The sequence below is a fragment of the Engystomops pustulosus genome, chromosome 3 (genome assembly GCF_040894005.1).
Source record: "Engystomops pustulosus chromosome 3, aEngPut4.maternal, whole genome shotgun sequence".
NCBI classification, from domain to species: Eukaryota; Metazoa; Chordata; class Amphibia; order Anura; family Leptodactylidae; genus Engystomops; species Engystomops pustulosus.
In genome coordinates, this window is record NC_092413.1 from 125,826,978 (window position 1) to 125,850,972 (window position 23,995).

The 23,995-nt window shown below is 38.0% G+C and overlaps 1 protein-coding gene across 1 annotated transcript in view; it reads right to left on the minus strand.

The window, feature by feature from the left end:
• Positions 1 to 277: 277 nt before the first annotated feature.
• The window catches only part of LOC140120551 (protein ripply2.1-like), a 28,887-nt gene continuing 5,169 nt past the window's right edge, over positions 278 to 23,995 (minus strand). The window contains exons 2-4 of the mRNA XM_072139551.1: positions 2,863 to 2,923; positions 1,516 to 1,583; positions 278 to 1,162 (exon numbers count right to left, since the gene is read on the minus strand). Coding sequence (XP_071995652.1) covers positions 1,021 to 1,162; positions 1,516 to 1,583; positions 2,863 to 2,913 — 261 coding nt within the window. The 5' untranslated portion in view covers positions 2,914 to 2,923 and the 3' untranslated portion in view covers positions 278 to 1,020. The remainder of the gene's footprint in view (positions 1,163 to 1,515; positions 1,584 to 2,862; positions 2,924 to 23,995) is intronic.

The following is a 23,995-nucleotide window of genomic DNA, read 5'->3' on the forward strand; positions in this document are numbered from 1 at the left end:
CAATGATATCCTCACACTACCTGCGTCATTCAGAGGGTGCTGTATAGAGGCTCTGAGGTGAGGCCCTACCACGGTGCTCACAAAATCAATTGCATTTGATACCAGCCGTGTCATAAGTGTATAAAGTATAAATGTATATATATGTTTGTAGCCGAGACAGGATATAATCTAGGAGGCTTTCAATTTCAAAGCTTTAAAATATTTTACTTTTATTATAAATAGAATCTTACAAAATACATAAAAAATATAGATATAAAATAAATAAGTATATACATGCATGCATAAAGTGCTTGGAGTAGAACATGTCATACACAGCATAGATCTAGATGTATAAAAAAACTTCATGAGTCAAGCACTAAAATAAACAGGATCTTTTACCAGGCAGCTCTCATTTTAGGATATGCACAAAATACCCTACTATAGCTTGTAGTTGCTTCTGCCCACTGTGTAAACAATGTTGGCACATGGATTGGTTAAGTAAAGATAAACTACAATAATAAACTACACAGAGAAATGTAAATGTCCTGAACAAACTGGGTTATGTATGTTCTAAAATTAAGTTCTCTAAGTAATGTTTTGAGGAATCACAGTGTAATTAGGAAAAAGTACATATTTTTTCAAAGACACTGATTAAGTTACAATTTTGTACATATTTAAACATTTATGACACATATAACTCCTTACTTCCTGAGCTACAGTCCAGTGAGGTAGATATGTCCAGTGAGATGTCCAGTGAGGAGTAATAAGGATACACACACAGTATGTACAGATTTTTGGTACGATTAGTGATAGATACAGTGTTATGTCCATATGTACAAAGATTTCATAACAGTGAATTAAACGAAGTGTGCTAACAGTGCTGCAATCGTCGCCAATTCACCTAAAATAAAAATATGTAGACTTTCTGAGCTCAGTCCATCCTGTTGTTCTGGAATGTCAGGACTATCCTGGATCTGGCCAATATTGTGGTTGATTAAATGTTTATCTCTGGTTTGGAGCAGGGACCAATAGGTGCAGTTTCTAATAATCCTCCTCATCCTCAGAAGCACTGCTGTCTGATTCCTGATAGAAGGAGATGGTAGCCTGAACCGGAAAGTTTCTGAGCAGTTCCTCCGCTTCCTGATACAAGAAGTCATAACACTTGGACCTTGGCCAGAAAAGCCTGTAAAAATAAAGACCAGTTGCTATTACATTGTTTCTAGATATATAACAGTACTGATTACCTATAGCACCTCGCCACTCATCCATAATAAAGCAGATTTGGCAGCAGTGATGAGCAGATTGGCACCTTTAGCTGTCATAGTAAGTACTATGGGATGTATTACAATTGCCCAAGGGGTTTTCAGTACTTTACTGTAACATCATTTTAAAATTTAAATCATCTTATAAACCAAATATCTTGGTATAAGCGTTAAATATGCTGAACAATGACACATAAATAGCCAGTTTTATCCCTATTTCTTAACTATAAAAATCTACTACAGCAAAAAATTAATTTATCTCGCAGACACTTACTTAACAGGGTGCTGAAAGGCTTGCATTTTATCTTTGTCATTCAATGGGCCCTGAGTTAACGTTGATGCCTATGGATAAGAAAGAAGAGAAATTGCATAAGTTTACATTACAAAGGAAACATCTTGCTGAGATATAATATGATTCACAGGGAATGCTGTTTATGCTACCTGATCTATGGGAACCACATCAGCTCCCTCCCTATTCTAAAGGGAGATCCTCAATATCAAGATCCCAGAATTAAGCACCAACTCTTAATAAAAATAAATGTTTCAGTACACAAACAGAATACACAAGTAACTTAATACCTGGGTACATTCACACATGCTCTAGAGAGGAATAGTGAGGCATGGCATCACATGGAAAGATAAAAGAATGCTCTATCTATTTCCAGTGCAAGGTATGGTACCGTGGTGGCCCGGACGCCATAGGGCTCTATGGGGGCATAAATTGTGGCCGGATAAACGCCACCACAACGTCAGTGTGAAAGGGGCTTATATTGGAGTGTTTTCTGATATATACTTTATGCTTATGACACCCATAACTGAGAGAGATGTTTCAACTTCAACTACTTCAACTACTTATAAGCTGCATAAACTAGCAACACAAAAATAGATATTTGTACGGTTATCTAAAACCATATAATAATGTAAACGGAATCATCATTTGTTAGACAAGTCGGGGGTGCATTCATCAATTTTGACGCAGAGTCTGTTTTTGGTGCACAAATAGTGCAAAAATTTTAACTGGGATGTTAGACTGTGGTGCAAGGGGTTAATGAATTGGCGTACAACCGAAAATGGTCTGAACTAAGGTGAAATAGAACTTGGTAGACCAGTTTTTTGCAGCTCTAACTGAGCGCCTAAAATTGTGCTAAAATTTTGGGAAACTAGAAGCGTAGGAAAAAGCAGCAATATTATAGCTCAATAAATATGACGCATAAAAAAACTGGTGGAAAGTCAATAATAAATGCCCCCATCATCTGTATAAGGCAGAAATATCATTCGGATTAGTGAATTGGATTTCTCACTGTGACAATACAGCCATAATACACCATAAGGTAAATCTGCAGAATACTATACAGAACCATTTGTAAAAACCCTCACAACTAGGATGATTAGGAATTTAGACACTTTCTAAATGATCTAAAATAACTGCAAATGTACAGCAAAATAAAAAAATAATATGAGAAGGACATGTTTGCCAACCTAGCCTTGCATGTAAAGACATGGCTATAATCCTTTAGGGAAGGATCTCCAGAAATGCCTGTCTCTGTGGGAATCCCTAATGGTTACTATAGCCCAAGGTAACCCAAATCCAGAGCTTCCATTCCATGAGCTTATGTCTTACCTGCTGCAGGCTTTGTGCGACTACTGATGGTGTATTCCATGGTCTCCACATTGTCTCACACCTAGAAAATGACACAAGAGGTCTTAGCATTTAGCAGCCATCCCCTCCGCCCCAGAATAGCAGGTAAGAGTTGTGTGTGGCAGACCTGGCAGTGCCCGCAGTGTGCCCTGTGCTGTGCTGCGAGTCCATGGCTTCCTCTGATCACCTTGCTGTGTAGTAGTGCGGCTCCTGTCATTATATGCTGACGCCTGTCTGCTGCAGTCCCTCCCTCCACATGGCGGGGTGTGAATGTGCACACCCGGGGACACGTGCTGAGGCATATGGTGTGGAGAGAGGGGCTCCTGCTGAGCCCATTACCTGCCACATGCAGCCGGTCCTTTACTATGTTGTCACTGAACTAAATGTTAATTAATGTTTTATGTTTTTTTTTTAAAGAATATCCACTTGGATACTAAATTCTTGTTACTTTTTAAAAAAGTGTTACATGTTGAATTATGACGAGACAACAATTATATGACTACACTGTATACGATTCAGATGCACATACTTTGTCACTGTTATATGGACTGTATTATGTTCGCATATCCTGGTCAGATTGTGGGTCTAATGACTCATATTTATAACACTGTAGATTCCATTGACATTCCCTGGTTTGGGTCATTATACTTTTAGTCTGGTTGGCATTTGTCATCCAGATGATATAACACTAATTCCAACTAGGAGCATCAGTGGTGTTAATAAGGTCAGGACAAAGTGGGGCCCTGGGAAAAACTAAAAGTGGGGCCCCAAAATAAAACTATTTTATGACCAGTCACATTCAGTAAGAGGCTCCATTTAGCCCTGCACAATAATAACACCATGAAGTTACAAACAGTAGTATGGTAAGTATCTGTAATATAGGGCTGTAGGAGAATTTTATATGAGATAGACAGAGGATAGTTAGGTTAATTATAGAAGATAAATATGAAAGACGACATAGATTTATAGATAACTGATAGATTTATAGATGCATAAATATAAAGTAGATTATATATAGATAGCTAGGTAGATGATAGAAGATAGATAGGGAAGAAGAAAGATAGAAGATTGATTGATTGATTGATTGATAGATGGATAGATAATAGACGGGAGATAGATAGGTTAATAGAAGATATAAAGATAAATAAATAGACATAAAGATAGATTGACAAAATATAGGAGATAGATAACTAGAAAGATGATAGATATATAGAAAGGAGAAAGATGATAAGCATCTTCACCCATGCATTCAACCAAGGGGTATTTAAAAAAGTCCACAGCAGGGGGCCTTTAGGACAGAGAGTTTTAAATAAACATGAAATAAACATGAAATAAAGAAGTAATATTTTTAATGGCGAGTGCCGCTCGGGGGCGTAACTTGAGGGGGTGCCGAGATTGCGGTTGCACCCGGGCCCAAGAGGTTTAGGGGGCCCTTATGGTGTCACTTTCCCATATGAGAAGACTATCACTATAAACCATACATTATAGTCGGGGGCCTGGCACAGACTTTGCACTGGGGCCCATCAGCTTCTAGTTACGCCACTGGTGCCGCTGGTTCTTTCAACTAGAGGACTGTCCACATTACTATTGCACTATACAAGCTGAGGATGAGGACATATAGCTTTCTAGGAGTAAGACACTCTTGACTATTAGTTGTTTTAATATAGACACTTATAGACTGGAAAACTGCCACATGTCAGTACTAATAATAATTGTAATGGGGCATTTAGATTGCACAAATGCATTACCCTGAACAAAAGCATTTCTGATAAACATTTTTTTTTTTTTACAAATCAATTAACTGAAAAGAGTTGCACCTGAAAAGAAGGTGCAAATTATGCTAGAGGGCATTGTAAGTAACTGTACTCCACTGATTCTGTCTATCAGTGTTTTAACCCATTAACATTGTTTGTGGGAAATATTGTGGCTTTAAATTTTCTTATTTTTCAATACTTAACCCTTTAGGCCGGCGCCACACGTAGTGCTTTGTCTGCGCTTCAAACGCCCGGGGCGGGCCTCGGCCCGATCGCATCAGTGTTTTTATGGAAACGCCTGCGATCGGGAACGCATTTAACGCGAAACACCAGCGGCTCGTTCCCGATCGCAGGCGTTTCCATAGGAACGCCGATGCGATCGGGCCAAGGCCCTCCCCGGTGGGCGCGACTTTGTCTGCGTTTGCATTTGCAAGCGCAGACAAAGCGCTACGTGTGGCACCGGCCTTAAGGCTCATTTCTCGTTCTCCACCTTCAAAAATCCATAAATTTTTCATTTTTATGTGTACAGACCTGTATGAGGGCTTATTTTGTGCCCTGTAATATCATATATTTTAACATGCCGTGTACTGCGAAGCTGAAAAAAAAATTCCAAATGTGGAAAAATTGAAAAAAACCTGCGCATGCGTCACGTTCTTCTGGGCTCAGTTTTTACAACTTTGACTGTGCACTCAAAATAACACCTCAGCGTTATTCTTTGGTTCGGTGTGATCGCGGTGATACCAAATTTATATAGGTTTTATTGTGTTTTAATACATTTTCAAAAATTAAACGAATGTGTACAAAAAAGAAAAAAATCTTTTTGCCATCTTCTGACGCTAACAACTTCTTCATACTTCGCTGTACGGAGATGTGTGAGGTGTCATTTTTTGCGAAATGAGCCAACGTTTTCATTGCTACCATTTTGAGGTCTGTTAAACAATTTGATAATTTTTTATTCCATTTTTTATGTGATGTAAAAAGGTGTAAAAGTCGCATTTCGGACATTTGGGCGCCATTTCCCGCCTCAGAGGTCACCGCCGGCTGTAACCGTTTTTATATTTTGATAGATCGGGCATTTTGGGACGCGGCGATACCTAATGTGTCTGTGATTTTTACTGTTTATTATGTTTTATATCAGTTCTAGGGAAAGGGGGGGTGATTTGAATTTTTTATATTTTATATTAATTTTTTTTTTTTTCACTTTTTTTTTCTTAGACCATCTAGGGTACATTAACCCTAAATGGTCAGATCATTCCTACCATATACTGCAATACTTCTGTATTGCAATATATGGCATTTTTGCAGCTCATTCATTACAATGAGCCACTGGCTCATTGTAATGAATCTGCAGAAGCCAGATAGCCCCGGGTCAAACGAAGACCCGAGGCTACCATGGTGACCGATCGCCGCCCCCCAATGACGTTCAAGGGCGCGACGATCGTAATGAGGATGGCGGCACCCATGTGCCGCCGTCTTTTAAATGCTGCCGGCGACTTTTCCGGCGGCAATGAAAGGGTTAATGGCCCCGATCGGTGCAAGCACTGACCACGGTTGTTAGCGGTGGGGGTTTGCTGCAATATGCAACAACCCCCACCCTTGTATGAAGAGGACTCAGCCCGTGAGCCCTCTTCATACATTCCCTGCACCTCTGTGCCGTAGAGCTATGGTGCAGAGCGTTAAGGGGTTAAGGACCGACGACTTACACTTACTGGTTGTACACAGACCTCTATGCCCACTATGATCTCTGGTGAAGCTCTGTGGATGCTTTACTTTAGTCTCAGGCTACAATAATCAGCTGTAAGGTGTCTGTGTTAACGCTTAAATTGATAATCCTTGTTCCCATGGCACCATTAAATTTTGAAAATCCAATTGTCACAGGGACAAAAATGTTGTTTGTTTGGAATTACTATTATAAAATATACCTGTTCCGACCTGCATATAAAATCAACTTAAGAACTTAAAGAACCTATCCTGTATGTTACCTGGGGACTGCCTCGATTCAACTTTTGGCTTGAATGAGTAGAAAAAAAAATGCATTAGAGTCTTTTGTTTTTGAAATTACATAGAAATTAGTAGTTAATAATATAGTAGTAGTAGAGAATAGTAAGAGGTGCAAACTGAGGTCAAACACGAGAAGGCAACACAGCACATAATTAGGGAGGAGAGGGTGGTCAGGAAACCTAGCAATAGGTCAGGAAACAATAGTGCAGGCCAGGCAACAGATACAGAAGACTGCAGGAACAGCCAGAGAATTCCTGCCCCAAAGATAGATTTATATCTCACTAATGAAATAGTTTAGATCCATTTGAGAAAAACACTTCCATTTTTTCCTCTAGCCAACTCAAAAAGTGAATGTGACACTTTATTTAATAATATTTTAAAATATATAAAATAGAAGAATAAACAGTAGCACAGTAAAAAGACATAAAAATGCTATATAAATCGGTCATTAGTTTATTAATAAAGTAACCATTTAACCTCTCTCTTTCTTATGGTGTCTTTCCCTCTTTAAAACATAGAGTCATATCCAATTAGTAAAAAAACACCAAAAAACCCTGGACCTGTCCTGCCCTGTTTACTACCGATTAGTCGGGTATGCCTTGTCTATTCTCGACTAACCTAATCTATCTGCTAACCCTCTTCTTTACGCATTACAATTCTGCATTGTATGTAATTCACTGCTCTCTTTTTAAAGGACATCTACATCTGAAGGATTGTAAACCAAGCACTCTTACATGCGGGTGTGTGTGTCCCCACTGTAAGGACCTGCTCTTCTTTCAGCTTCTTAGGACCTTGTTTTTTATGAATAAAAAGGTTTTTTTCTAAAAAAAAATTATACAAATGCTCATTTACAGAATTTTTTTCATAAAATCTAAGGCTTAAGAAGCTAAAAGAAGAGCCGATTCTGACAGGGGGGCACACACCTGCATGTAAGTGTGCTTGGTTTACAATCCTTCATCCTGTTGGTAGATTTCCTTTAATGCTAAACCCAAACTTTTCATTTTTATCCACCTGGGTGTCTCTGCAGCATTTGACTTTGTGGATCACCTATCACCTGAGCATATTTTGTCAATGAAGTTAGCATATCCTCTAACCTCATGATAAGGACATATTTCATATGTGCTAGTCAAATGGCTACTTTTATTGTCAGGAATCCATCTTAATAAAATTGTCTATGTAAAGTTCTTGAAATGAACAGTAGTTCAATCAATCTTTGTATCTGACATTGCACGTTCTTACGATAAAATGAGCGCGAAAACTTTGGCAACAGTAAGACAGGCCACTTCTTCTAGGTAGATGGTCTATAGACTTATAAATAACAGTAACAGAGGCAATGAACTATTCATTTGTCATATGATTTACAATAAAGCTTCAGTTTCAGGGCGAAATCAGTGAATTCTAGTGGATAGAGTGGCAATATTTTCTGCATTACTAGTATCGCTAAACTCTGATAACAGTTATATTAGCTTTCCCTGTAATGTGGTAAGAACAGACAATCCACAGGGACAGTCCAAGAACATGATAGCCCTGCTATCAAATTACTGAAGCTGACTTTGAAGTTACAGGATTCCTACCAAAAATTCCTTTGATGAGGTGTCTAATGATTCTCATAGAGCTGCACTGAAGTCTTTCACACTTTTTTGAGGTTTTCCTAATTCTGCCTTGACAAGACCATATGTGGCAGATCCAGTTATCTGTGAACTCTCTTTGGGGTTAGTGCACTCAGTGCTATAGAGCATGAAATATGTTTTGAACACATCACCAAATTTATATATATATATTTTTTTTTTTAGGTTTTTACGTGAAATGTTTAATAAATAATGTGTAATACTGAGGTTAAAAGTATTGAACATGCTTACAGAAATGTATTTAATACTCTATGAGGCCTTTGGTGATGACAGCTTCAAGACACCTCCTGTATGGAGAAACTAGTTGCATTGCTCAGGTGTGATTTTTGACCTTTCTTCCACACAAATACTCTTCAGATCCTAAAGGTTATGTGAGCCACTTGTGTGAACTCTGAGCTATAGAGTTTCTATTGGATTCAGGTCAGGTGACTTTCAGGACCATCTTAGCACCTTTATTTTTCTTTCTCTGAAACCACCCTTCATAATCCTAGCAATCTTGATTACTGTTTGGTGCTGCAGTTTATAATGCTCTGAATCCTGTTCTCGACCCTGCTTTTGGTCAATCTGCTCAATATACGGTCCATGATTCACAGACTTACCATGGCTGTGTCTTTTAGCCATAAAGTTGCAAAGGTCTTGAGACAGCTTATAAGAGATGTTTCTTGTATGGCACCTTGGTAATAAGAAACTTTTTTCCAGGCCATCAAGAGTTGATATTATTTTTCAGAAAGTGGCAGGATTCCTTTCTGCTGAAATCTATCAGTAATTAGGTGTCATGACTTTCCATGGCTATTTGCACCTGCATGCCCTTTATTTAGTGCCTTCCTAAAGTTATACATTTCTAGAGGAACCCTTAAATATTCTTTGTACTGGAAAACTGGAAACATTTTTTTAAATGTGGTGGTATTGACCATGAAATGCCAGATTAGGAGACTTATTTAAAAAAGCATAACAGAAACTAAATATAACAGGTGAACGTCAGGTTTGCATTCAAATTCCATTCCGCATAAGGAAGGTTTGCTTTAAATAAAGGAAAGGTATGATGGAAGATGCTGAATGTAGATGTTTTTTTAATTAATTTTATGTCAGTTCCAAAACCAGCCCAATAGTTCAGCTGTTTTTGAAACTACCATAGAAATTATTTATGTCAGCAGATTAGGGTGTAGGGTGCGACAGATTATTGTATACAGGCGCACGGTCTTCAATTATCTGGCACACCCTGCACTGCTTGGAAAGTTTTTTAGGTGCACCTTTAACATAGAGCTTGCAATACAATTCTGTTGCATTGCTGTATTAAATGTGTCGCAAACTCTGACTAAGCACTAACACTCCTCTTTAGGTGCAAAACTGGCGCAAAAACTTAAATAGATACAAGCTATTGCGCATTCTTTTCAGTCTTCTTCCTATCAGAGCAGCTGCAAGGCCACTTTTAGAAAATGTATTTGGTGGGCAATGCCTTCTTAAATATGTTACCCACCTTTTGAAGCATAAAAAAAAAATACAAAAAATATATAAAGTGGTCCAAATGTTATTCTATGAAATAAACAATATGTTCTTGCCAAGTTATCTAGCCATCTAATCCTAGTTTCCGTTTACTGTGGCTGAGCCATGATGTTAGTAAGTGCAGCATATTATAGCTTCACCAATGTGGGGAACATTTATTATTTGTGTTGTAAGGTCCATTTTTGTGGGTCTAAGTTTGAAACACAAATTGCGCCACAAAAAGGTGTTGGTAAACTAGAAGTGCAGGAAACTTGTTGGGATCCAAAAGCTGGACCCAAATTGTGGAAACAAAAAAAAAAAAAAAGCCGTGAATGTCAGAAAAGAAGTTGAATTATGGCACGACATATGAGGAATAGAATAAATAGGGTACGCCAGATATTTATTATAATAAATATACTTATTATAATAAATGTGAAGCAACATTAAAAAATATGGCCACCAAAAAATTGTCACAAAGACAATAATAAATGCCCCTTTCTGCTGCATCCAGGTACTGGCTTTCAGCAACTTTAGACTTGGGGGAACCACTGAAACTACAGCTCTAGATTGTTGGGATAAATCATGGTAAATCATGCTTTTTATTTAACCCCTTAACGACTTGGCCCTTTTAGTTTTTTCACTTCAATTTTTCACTCACCACCTTCAAAAATCTATAACTTATTTTTTTCCACATAAAGAGCTCTGTGATGGCTTATTTTTTCCTTAACAAATTGCACTTCATAGTGACGGTATTTAATATTCCATGCCGTGTACTGGGAAGCAGGAAAAAAAATTCCAAATGCTGTGAAAATCGTGAAAAAACTCATTTGCGACGTTTTCTTGTGGGCTTGGATTTTACAGCTTTCACTGTGCCCACAAATGACATGTCTAATTTATTTTTTGGGTCCGTGCGATCACGGGTATAATAAATTTGTATAGGTTTTATAATATTTTCATACATTTACAAAAATTAAAACCTCCTGTACAATTTTTTTTTTAATTTTGCCATCTTCTGGTACCAATAACTTTTTCATACTTTGGTGTACGAAGCTGTGGGTGGTGTCATTTTCTGCGACTTTCGATGACGTTTTCATTGCTATAATTTTTAGGACTATGCGACCTTTTAATCACTTTTTATAGATTTTTTTTATATTTTTCAAACTGGGCGCTATTTTCCGTTATGGGGTAAAACACAGTGAAAAAAGGTTATTATATTTTGAGGCATTTATATTGTATTTATATACAATATTTATATTATATATTATATTTATATTTATTTATATTGGCCATTTTCGGACACGGCGATCCCTAATGTGTTTATGATTTTTACTGTTTATTAATATTTATATCAGTTCTAGGGAACTCCCTAGGGTACTTTAACCCTAGATTGTCTGATTGATCCTATCATATACTGCCATACTACAGGAATGAGGATTTTCCTCCTCATTCATTACAATGATAGCACATTGTAATGAATTGGTGAAAACGAGACAGCCTCGGGTCTTCGGAAGACCTGAGGCTGTCATGGCGATGGATCGCCGCTCTCCGATGACGTCACGGGGAGCGACAATCCTTGGCAAGATGGCTCGGGAGCCCTCTCAATGCACTGGCACCCAGGAAGGGGTTAATAACATTAAATTATTTTAATTACACTTTTAAAAGGAGTCTAGCAGCTCCTAAATTACTCCACATGTAAAACTGGCATTGTGTAGGGCACTTAATAAGCTTTACAAAGCTTCTCCATGCATCAGGGTAAGGGATTTCTATGCATGTCTTAATTATACATGTCAATCATTGTGTAAGGTGCAGTGCTGGAACTCAGTGTAGCATAAAAAGACAAATATGGCATACCAGCATTTGTGGCCAGTAGAAACTCAGTTCTATAAATAATGGGGCAGATTTACCAAAAGTAAGGTAAGGCAGAGTTTGATTAGACAGTCTTATGCTGCACCAGGTTTATCACTGGGTCTGATTCTGGATGATAAATCTGGCATAGGGCACATTTACATGGCCGTACATGCGGACGCAAATTTGTGGCCACATGTACATCCCCATAGACGGCAATAGCGGCGCGGCGCAGATGCACCGATCCGGCCCGCACACCGCAAAAAGATAGAGCATGCTCTATCTTTTGGCATGTTTGCGGCCGTGCGCCGCTATTCTCTATTCATACCGCCGTGTGAATGTACCCATAGATTAAGGCTACATTCACACGGACGTATGAAAACGTCAGTATCCGTACTGTTTTTTTACGGATTACATACGGCCACATTCATTTCAATGGACAATACGTCTGACCATTTATATTGCCGTTGTTAACTCCGTTCCGCACCGTACCGTATACTGGTAGTATAAAAATATAGAGCATGTCCTATTTTCTCCCGTATTTCAGTTCCGTATGCCCTAGAAGTCTATGGGGACGTATAAAATACGGGTTACATACGTGCTGCATAGGGATGAAAAACGTCACGTATATACGGCCCGTAAATACGGGACAGGAGAAATCATACGTCCGTGTGAATGTAGCCTAAGACTGTCTAGTTGTACTTTGCACCTCCTATTAGCTGGTTTAGCTGCACATAAATGCTGGCACATCAGCAATTTTTTTGGCATACTTACATTTTAGGGTAAATTCCCATCACTCTTATTGTACTAGTGTGTGCTCACGGTACTATGACCAGGAAAATAGACTTTTATGGGTGAGAACATGGGCTCCCATGCGTTCGTGTGATTGATGCCTAATAATGTAAGCACTGTGTCTAATCCTGTAGCAGTGTGTGACACAAAGATTGACATATTTCTATTTTTACAGAGAATCTGTTGTATATTACAGGTTTTGTTTTCTGCTTTCATCTAAAATCAAGCACTTGGAAATGTAGTATTTGCCCCTGTAGTGGAATGGTTTTATCACATTTATTGCTGTCATGTCCGTGCAGATTGGTTCTAATATAACAGCACTTAAAGGGACTCTATCTCCAGATTTTACCCCATTAAACTACTAGCTTCCTAAGGTAGGGTATGAGATGACTAGAATTTGCTCTTTTAAATTTTGCCGGTTTACCTATAAAAAAAAGTCATGTGAAAATGAGCAGAAAATAGTCATCTTTGCTTGAGAAGAGTCATGTTTAGAGGCAGGAGGAGTGTCAGATTCCCATATCTTCTGTTACATAGTATCTAGAAATATGCTTTTATGTTATATTATTGATAGGAATCTTTCAGATTGAACAAAAGATTCAAGCAGTTTAAGACATAGTTGGAAATGTGAACTGCAGATAAAAATCCAATTCCCAGCTTTCAACTGCCTCTATCTCTGGTTCTGCAGATCAGGCCACAGGACAATTTTATTTTTAATAGGACATCAAAAGAATTATTCTAATCGAATGATACTACAATGGTGGAGTGTGGGATGGGTATACACCAATCGTTAATCAGTCAGGAGAAGTAACATAGATTCTTTATTGGTCTTCAAACGGGTAAAACCACAACATATTTTAGGGTCTCATATGGTCACTTTTATCATATTTTACTATAAAAGCTTAGCATAAAACATAACATATAAACTATGGTAATAAAGTTTTACTTTTTAAGTAATAAAACATAATATATGATTCATGTGGGATAAAGATGGGAAGGTGGAACTATTGGGATGGTGGGTATAATCTATTGCTAATAATTAATAACTAAAATCATGTGCTTAAATCATGATTTACAAGCACAGTTGGTGGACAAAATTCATAAGTATGAAAAAATATTAAAATAAAAAAGTAAAGAAATAATAATAATAAAAAATACCTAAAAATTCTATTTGCTTTCCCTATAACTGAAATAAAATAAATAAATAAACAGTAAAAATCCTAAACATGTTATGACTCCCCATGTCCCAAAATGTCAGATCTGTTAAATTATAATAATGTTTATTAGCAACATTAAAACCTGCAACAGAAAATAGTGCCCAAAATGTCCAAAACGCAACTGTTTTGCCATTTTGCAACAAAATATAAAAAAATGTAAGTTATCAAAAGGTCGTACGGTCGTCAAAATGGTAGCAAAGAAATCAGCTCATTCCTCAAAAAACTCACACAGCTCTGTACAGTGAAGTATGAAACTGTAATAAGAGCAAGAAAATAGCGAAACAAAGACATTTTTTTGTATAGAATGATTTTTTAAATGTACATTATTAAAACACGATAGAATCTTTATAAATGTAGTATCCCCATGATTGTACCGCCCAAAGAATAAAGGAGAAATTACATTTGGGGCACACAGTGAAAGCTGTAAAAAACGAGCCCACAAGAAAATGGTGCATTTTTTCTCTAATCTCTTTGAATTTGGAATTTTTTACCTCTTTCCAGTACATGTCATGGAATATTAAATACTATCACTGTAAAGTTTAGTATGTTATACAGAAAACAAGCCCACATACAGCTCTTTACATGGAAAAATAAAAAAGTTATAGGATTTTGAAGGTTGGGAGTGAAAAATTTAAATGCAAAAATGAAAAAGGGCCGGGTTGTTAAACGGTTAAAGGAAATGTACCAGCAAAATCAAGAATGATAAACCAGGGACATAGATCCAGGCTCTGCTACTGAGGTAATCTTTTAAAATAAAATTAAAACGTTCAAAATTATGCTAATGAGCTATAAGGTAGAGGCCCTCCATGCTATAGCTTCACAGGCTGTTACACTGTCTCCTCCCCTCTGCTCCCTCAGCACTGCAGCCTGTGATTCAGAGCATGGAGGGGCTCTAATAACATCCATCCTTAAGGCTCATTAGCATAATTTTAAAAGATAATTTTAGAAGTATGGAGGACATGGAAAACAAATTTGGGATTACCACAGTGACAGTGCCGGGATCTATGAGTAAATATCCCTGGTTTTTCATGCTTGATTTTGATCGTAGATTTCCTAACTTATGCATGGTCATGAGGGGTTCACAAGATTAGTGTAAGGTTCCATGTAAGTATTCTGCTCACTTGTCTTACCATGCCATGTGAATACCTCATCTTTATAACTGACAGTTTTCATGGGAAACAATTTTGCAAGTGTTGCATTTGCTTTCTCTGTGCTTACAATTTGCTACTTGTCAGGTAAAAGTGTGAAAAGTGTTAGCAGCCACAATGAGGAGAATTAAGTATATGAGAGTGCATTGGCCAGATTCAGTAAACATTTACACTTTGTCCAGATCTCTAAGCAAATAATAAAATGTGGCCACAGCTATGGACCAAGCCTTTAAGTGTCAATGTAAATAACACAGCTTAATCTGTTCTTGCTAGCCATACACAGTGGTGCCAAACAGGGGAGTGTTAATAACACCTTTAGTCTGAGAATAAGTACTAACTCTAATGCCCTGAGAACCCTTAACAGAGAGCACACTTTCTCACTTCATGCCCTCCACATCATTAAAGCAGACAGTTTACCTTTAAATAATAAACTTTAATATATATAGCACCAACATAGCCGGTAGCGCCTTACAATTCAGTGGGTATATATACAGTCATGTTTCTCACCCAGGATTCTAATGAGGTCATGTCCATGGTAGCACAAGCAATAGGGCCAAATCTTAAGTATTACCGTAAATGACAGCCTTATAAATAAAGTACTCTATGTGATGTATGGCCAAAATCTGTCACGCTCATACTCATTTTTTTTTTTTACATTGGAGTGATTGAATAGGTATTATTAATGGACATGAATGGTTATTACGAACTGGACAGTCACATTTAATTTAATTCAATGGCCATAAATACACATTTCTTCAATTGGTTGTTATTTAAAATAATGTTGAACATAATTTCCCATAAATGTAACCATGTTGTCCCTTAGAAACGAGACTTTGGCCTTAGATACAATCACCACTGGTGGAGTTATTGCACAAAGAATAGTTTTTGCATATGAAATGTTGCGAGTTAATGCATGTCCCACAGCCGTCCTGTGGAAATGACCGCTGTATTATGGTGGTGAGGCAGGACTCAATAATGCATGTGTCATATCCACGGTCAGATATGTAGTTTCTACATTTGTGGGGAATTATCTTCATACATTTTTAATAACATCTAATTGAAAAAATGTATATGGCAGATGAATGAAATTCAAAATGTATACTTAGATGGGAATATCCCTTTAAAGGGGTATTCCCATCTGAACATTTGTATTTAATTTAACTCATCTTCCATGTAACAACATTTCTTCAATGGGATGTTATTGAAAAAAAATGCACCGGTGTAGAGACAATTTTACATAAATGTTGCCATGTTGTCTCTTTGAAATGAGATATCTGTCCTTGGATATGACCACCCCCACACTCTGGCAATAGAGGCTAGACATGCTAGACATACAATACTGTGGGACATGCAGTAACTCCCGTCCATTTCATATGCAAGACTATTTGTTTATTTGACCAATTACTCAAGCAGTGGTGGTTGTATCCAAGGACAACCATCTACTTTCGTGGTGACAACATGGCCACATTTATAGGAAATTAGCTTTACATACGTACATTTCGTTAATTTTATGGCAGAAGAACTAAACTATGTGAATGTGAATGCCCAGATAGAAATAGCCCTTTAAGAGGTTTTAATGACAGAAAATATGGCATTTAAAAAGGGCTTGATGTTTATCTAATCCGTCTATGCTTATGAGTCTATGACATTAATCTAATGTCAGACATGACAGGAGATTCTTTTGGTCCATGTTTTTGGAATTAAACTTCTGAACATGAGAGGTTGATCGAGGTATTATTCAAACTGACATACGGGGGAGATTTATCAGAAGTGTCTGAGGTAAAACTGTTCTAGTTTCCCATGGAAACCAATCAGAGCTCACCTATTATTTTATAAACATCTTTAGGAAAATGAAAGCTGAGCTCTGATTGGTTGCCATGGTCAACTAAAACAGTTCTGCTCTCAGACACTTCTGATAAATCTTCCTGTATAGTATTTTTTTAAAGTAATTTGTTCCTTAATAAGGGATATGAGTGTGTGCTAGTGACATGAGCCCCAGCTACAGATGCCCCGATAACAGAGTGTAAAGGCCAATGGTGTTCCCATGTGTACCAGCAACGAGTGGTATCTATGAAGAAAAGAGTTTGCTTAGCACAGTACACATTTGGCTCCATTTATTTTTTTTTTTTGGCAACACTGCTTTTTGTTCCAATCTTCACTGGAAGTGGTTCCATAAATATCAGTATTTATTCCTCCACCGACACTATTGTTTTATTTTAGGGTCTATTAGTGTTAAGCATGTTAAATGATTTGATAGGAAGAATTATTCTGTATGCTGTCCTACACTTAAATCTGAAAGATGCCCACAAAGACTCAGATAGAAATGTTATGCCAAGATTTAAAACTCCAGACGTCTATGGGGGAAATCATGCAGCGGCTTAGCTGCAGTTCCCAGCACTGTGCTAAATAACAGCTTGTACAGCGGTATTCAGGCGTACAATCTGTGATATAACCCCCGATATATGTTCATACTGAAAAGTAACCTAAATAATGAGAACATTTAGGAATTCAGTACTTTTCATTAGTTGACACAAGGACTCAGTCTAACGCCTAGATTTATGAGCCAGTACAAGGACACACTTCACACCCATATAACAACGCAGACTGACTCCATGTCTCGGAGTATTGGATAAAGCTTTGTAGCCATGTGGTAAAAGGGACACATGTTTGTAGTTTTCACAATGTAAAGTAAAGCATGCAAAAATTAACAATAATATCTTATGGTTCTACGTAGATAGAATCTGTCAGATGGTAGTTACCTAAATAGAACATTATTGGGACAATTCATCCTTAAGTATTTTAAATGTATTACTAAAACACCATGTATCATATAGCCATAATGCTACATACACAGATAAAAGACCACTATATGTAATGTATTTTGCATTAAACTGTTTTAAAATAAGAATTGTATTGTAACTTTACCAACTGTTGTAAGTTTTATGTGCATCTAGGGTTGTACATTGAATGACTAAATAGATCTTTGTAATTCTGGGGTTAAATTGTTCTGGTGACGGTACGGTAATGCCACATAAATTATAAAACTTGTGCATACTACACTAGCATAGACCTTACCCAATCCCTGGCAATGTTTCACATCAAGAACTATGGGAGGACTTTGTTATTAGTGGTGTTTGTTCTGGGATTACAGGCAGTTCTGGCATGTTAATGGAGCAATTGTCACCTCCACTAGGGATGCACATTCCTTCAGTCAGTAACACCAGGTAAAAGTCCTTGTGCAAACACTGATTAGTCCTAATCTCAGTTTAGTGCTGAGTGTTCACACAAATTAATTAAGAACCAATCCAAAAATAAATAAAATCAAGATAAAAATGAGCAAATATATTAAAGAGCATCAGGTTCATTAGTGACTCCTATTTACTTGTGAAAATTGTGTGATAAAGCTTGTGATGCTAGGAGACAACTGGGTAGGTTTATAATGTAGAATTTGCATGTGGCTCTTATACATCATCCAAATATTTCTTTTTGCTTAAAATCTTCATATGGTGTCTATTATTCTAAAGTTAAAAGCCAGTTATATAGTTTTTATCCAAGTTCTAGAAATATTAACTACATCCAAAACAAGAAGAGATGTGCTATATGGTCCAAAGTATTTTAGATATCTAAAACACACATACAGAGATGTGCAACAGACTAATATAATAACCAGAAAGTTAATACATTGCATATCTTATGCAGAGTATGGACATTCCATACACAAGCATATGTAAAATAAAGCCCTTTGGTAATGAGCCAATGATAAATGAATAGAGACCACTATATACAAGAAGATGAAAGGAGTAAATACACTTAGGTATCTGCTGTAATAGCCATACAATATATAGGGTATAGATAAGGACAAACAATTCAAACATAGTCACCAATCAATAAATTAAATAAAGAAAGACAAAAAGTAAGAGATTACATTACCGTTAGCAACTGGCAAGGAATAGATGCCATAGTAGTTCTAGTAATGCTATGACCTATCTGATGACAGGAGTACACCACAGTACCGAAAACTTTGAAAATATATAAATACCGTACCAGGATAATCCGCAACAAACCATTTCCTAACAAATGTAGCCTACACACAAAAATTGCATGCACAGAACAAAAAAAAAGTTGTGTCACGATAAGGCTGAAAAAGTAGATATCTATATTGACAAAAGAATTCAAATAACAAAATTGTTGACATGAGACATAAAAACATTTAAACAAGTGTAAACATACAAGTATAGAAATCATGGTTGTGTGAACCCGGTACGGTCACTCAACCACACACCTCCTTCATATCAAGTGATAAATACCACTGTCCACCCAAAAATTAGGTCCAACCGATAAGATAGCTAAAATATATAGAATAATTAGTGTGCTGCATCTGTCCAATAGTGTCAGTCCCAATAAATATCATATCCAAAAGATAATAAATAACAAGGGAGAAGTATAATAAGTATGCACAATAAGGGAAAGGTATCTTGTTATTTATCTTTTATATTACTGTTATTATTCATCGCCCTCCTTAAATTGTTTTCCCCTCTCATCTCTTCCTTATATTGTGGCTCCTAATATTGTGGACTCCCTTATCTCCTCCTCATAGAGTGGCCTCTCATCTCCCCCTCTTATTGTGGCCCATCACCCTCCCCCTCTCATATTGTGACCCCCATCATCTCCCCTCATATTGTGGCCCCTTATCTCTCTCTAATATTGTGGCCTCCCATCTCACCCTCATATTGTGGCCCTTTATCTCTCTCTAATATTGTGGCCCTTTACCTCTCCCTCATATTGTTACCACTCATCTTGTGGCATCTCATCTCCCCTCATCTTGTGAAACCTTATCTCTAGAAAATATTGTGCCCCCCCCCAAACTCCCCTCATATTGTGCCCACTCTCATCTCCCTATAATATTGTGGCCTCTTATCTCCTCCTCATATTGTGACCTCTAAGCTACCCCTCATCTTGTGGCCTCTCATCTCCCCCTTATATTGTGGCACCTCATATCTCCCTCTTTGGGGGCTCTTCCTTACTTCTCATTTTGTCGCCCACAAACCTCTGTCGTTCCTTGTTTTAAATAATTTTTTCTCAGCAGCTCTCTTCTTCTAATCTTCCTCTGTGTTGTGATGCTGGCAGACATGATGGCATCATCACAGCTACAGGGAAACAGGGATGATAAAGAGAGATAAATGCTACCTGCATCGTCATGGAATTCTACTCTATATGTGTCCAGGAGAGACAGATAGGGTTGAAGTCCTGGCATGGGCAGCAGGGGATGGAGTTAGAGATTGCAGGGGCATCAGCCGGCAGGGGGCAGAGTCAAACAGCGGTGGGATTCACTGATGATTTCACTGACACAACAGTGGTCCAGTCTGATCCTGCCTCACAGTACTAAATAATGACCAAATGTGATCTAAAAAACAGTGGCTATGACTAAGGGTATGTGTATTATTATCTGCCCGAAATGCGTCAGCAACATGTAATTAAAGAAATGTATGGATATGGCAAATGTGAATGCCCAGATGCGAATACCCATTTCAGTACTATGGACAACACAATGGCTTATAGAAAAGTAAAATGGAATTAAAACATCCCCCAAATTCGTTTCCAGTCAAAGCTGTTACCAACTGCCCATTTTTCTCATCCACAAATATAGGAGCCTGTACATATTGTAATTATTAAAAGTCCAAAGTTTTTTGTGTAAAAACACTCTCATTTTCCTCATATGTTCTCATTACTTTGCTGGGATGCCCAGAAAAAAACCCACTACTCATTCAGGTTATATCATAGAAAATATTGGGGAAAAAAACCCCAGCATCATTTATATAAAATCCATTTGTTCCATTTAAAATCCACAAACAAGCCACTTGTATACCGGAAACTTCACATGGGAGCAAAAAAGTGATACAATCTAAACCTCTTGAGCTCTTTGTCATATATTTTTACAGGAGATGCTGATGCATCTGACTTTTGTAGGTTTTTTTTGTGAGTAGACAGAATACAACTAAAATGGAAATGTATTCTGCTATAACTTAGGAACTGCTGCCATCAAGTGGCCACTTTACATAACTGCATTAATGTAGAAGTTGTAAGCCGAAATGGGATTTTCCAATAAAATATAGATAGTGGGGCAGAATTTTTCATACTGTATTGTTGCGCCCAGGAAGGAACATGAAGATGGTTCACCCATTATAAATGTGCTGTTAAGTCAACTGTAATTGAATTGTCTGATGTAAAACATCACATGCTATACTTTTATTTTCTCTGCCTCCCCAAAACCTGGAATATGGCCCCCACATGACACTTCAACAGGCTTTGATAATCCACACTGTGATGTCACGGTACAATGATAATCCACACCTTGATGTCATGGTACAATGATAAACCACACTGTAATGTCACGATACAGTCATAATACACACAGTGATGACAGTAAATGCACTGATATCGCAGTACAAAGAGAACCAACTCAGTTACAGTACTAACAGCCACACCACAGAATTAATCTAATGTTTCTAATGTATTGAAAGAGTGACTCTTTCTAAAACACACAAATATTGCTGTTTTGAAATATATTTTTTATAACAAGAAAATACACTGCTCAAAAAAAAAAATAAAGGGTACACAAACAGTGCAGAATGAATGAAATATTCCAGGTGCAAATCTTACATAGCAGAACGTGGTAATAATAATAAAACATGAAAAATGATCAATGAAAAATAAACTTAATGTCCCATGGAGGTCTAAATTTGGAATGATATTCAAATTCAAAGTGGAAAATCAAAATCAAATCAGATTTCAGTGGAAATGCCTCAAGACAAGGAAATGAGGCTCAGCAGTTTGTGTGGCCTCGATGTGCCTATAAGACTTCCCTATGACGCCTGGACATATAACTCTCCTCAGTGGAAGCTCTCCTTTGGGATCTCCTCCCAGACCTGGATTAAAGCATTGGTCTTCTCCTAGACAGTGTGCTGCAATGTGGCTTTGGTGGATGGAAACCCCAAATTGGGTTCAGGACTGGGGCACGGCCATTCCATAGCATCAATCCATTCATCATGGAGGAACAGCTGGCACAGAAGTCACAGGAGCCCTAACATTGTGATGCATCAGTAGCACTGCACCACTGCCCACTGTACCTGCATATTGACTCTGAGAATGTTATCCCGATGCTTAACCCTTTAAAGGAAACCTACCACTGCTCGCATGATGAAATCATGCGAGCAGACCACCCGGTAGGCTACTTAATGCTGATGCCGGCACATAGTTTTGTTAGGCTCGGCAAACTTTACTTTAGCTAAAAAAACTATTTTCTTACATATTTAAATGAGCCCTCCGGTGCTACCCTTGTTTTCTGCGTAACAAATTGCACTTCATGGTGATGGTAGCGTTTTCTACTTTATTTTTTTGGTCGGTGCGATCACAGGGATACCAATGTGCCGGCATCTTTTTGAAGGCGCCGGCAGCTTTGCTGGCAGCCATGTGCGGATTAACACCGATATGCAGCAAAGACTTAAAGCTATAGAGAGTTATCAGCCCGTGAGCCCTCTCCATTCACCCGCAGTCGACCCTTGACGTAATAGCACGTGAAAGGGTTAATGCCAGTCAGGGCGCATTCATACAATGCTTTGCGTCACTTTTTTTGATGCGTTTTTGACGCATACAATAGACTTCAGCCTTGATCACATGTTGAAGTAACATTGCAGTTAAACAAATGCAATGGAAACGCAATGTTACTTCAACCTATAATCAAGGTTGAAGCCTTTGGTATGCGTCAAAAACGCATCAAAAAACGTGACACAACAGATCATGTGAATGTGCCCTCAGGGTTCCTCAAAAGAAATGCCTCCCGACACCATTACTGACCTACAGACAACCGGTCATGCTGAAGGATGTTGCAAGCAGCAGAACTTGTCTTTATCTATAAAGGGGAACCATTGTCGTATCTGTGTTCTCTGGAAAACTGCAGGGCTCCAGAATTGCTCTTCCTTTTCCTACTTGCAGAAAGGAGGATGTGACTGCTAGGTTATTGCCCTCCTACAGTCCACTACATGTCTCCTGGTGTACTGGCCTGTCTTCTGGTATCTCCTCTATGCTCTGGACACTGTGCTGACAGACACATCTAACCTTCTTGCCTGAATGAGCTGCACTGAGTAAGCCCTCTTTCACACTTGCGGTTTTCATGCGCATGTTCTGCGCGTGCTTTTGACGTTCAGAACTTGCAGTGCACTCTGACCCATTGTAATCAATGGGTTTTTTCAGACTTGCATTGTTTTTCACGCACTCATGCACGTTTTTTTTAACACACGTTTAAATCTCAGCATGCTCTACTGTGGTGATGCATCAAAAAAGCATTGCACTCTGAGGGCGCATTCACATGTTCTGCTAGCGCACAGGAGACAGTGCGCAGGGCGATCGTATATGCGTTTCCCGGGAAATGCATTTGATTGATAACACAATCGCATGCGTTTCTCTGGAAACGCATATGCGATTGCCCCGAGCCCGCCCCCTGTGCGCTAGCGTCGGGTTATGAACGTGCCCTCAGACACATGCAAGTGCAAAGCGTTTTTCACTGATCAATTGCCATAGAAAAGATAGAGCTCAGTCCGGAGTCCTTTTCACGTGCGTTATCTGCGTATGAAAAACACATTGAAAATACATTGAACTGATACATGGAGGGTGCGTTCACACGTTGCAGTTAAAACTGCATCGCAATTAGTTTTGGGTTGGTTTTAGGTGGTATTACTTATTTTAACACAAGTGAAAGACATCAAATCAACAGGTGAATGACATTTCTGGAACAGCTTTCTACTTCAAAATCAAATTCACCCACTCAGTTCATGTCTTTCACCTGTGAAATTGACAAACTGCACCTAAAACCACCTCAAAACTAATTGCAACTGCAACGTGTGAACGCACCCTGATGCTTTCAAAAGGTTTAAGCCTTGATCACGTGCGAAGGTTACATTGCGTTTCCACTGCATTTGCTAAAACGCAATGTAACCTTAGAGTGTGATCAAGGCTGAAGCCTTTGGAATGTGTCAAAAACACATAAAAAAATGTGATGCAACGCATCGTGTGAATGCGCCCTGACATATGCATTTCAAAACGCATTGCACAAGTTGAAGAGAGTTTTAACTAATTAAACACCTGTGTTTAAATACACAAATATTAATACTTGTTAATACATTCATTAACATCACATTAACAGTTGTGTTTTGTAAATGCAAATGTTAACAGCTGTTTAATTAGACAAATCTAAC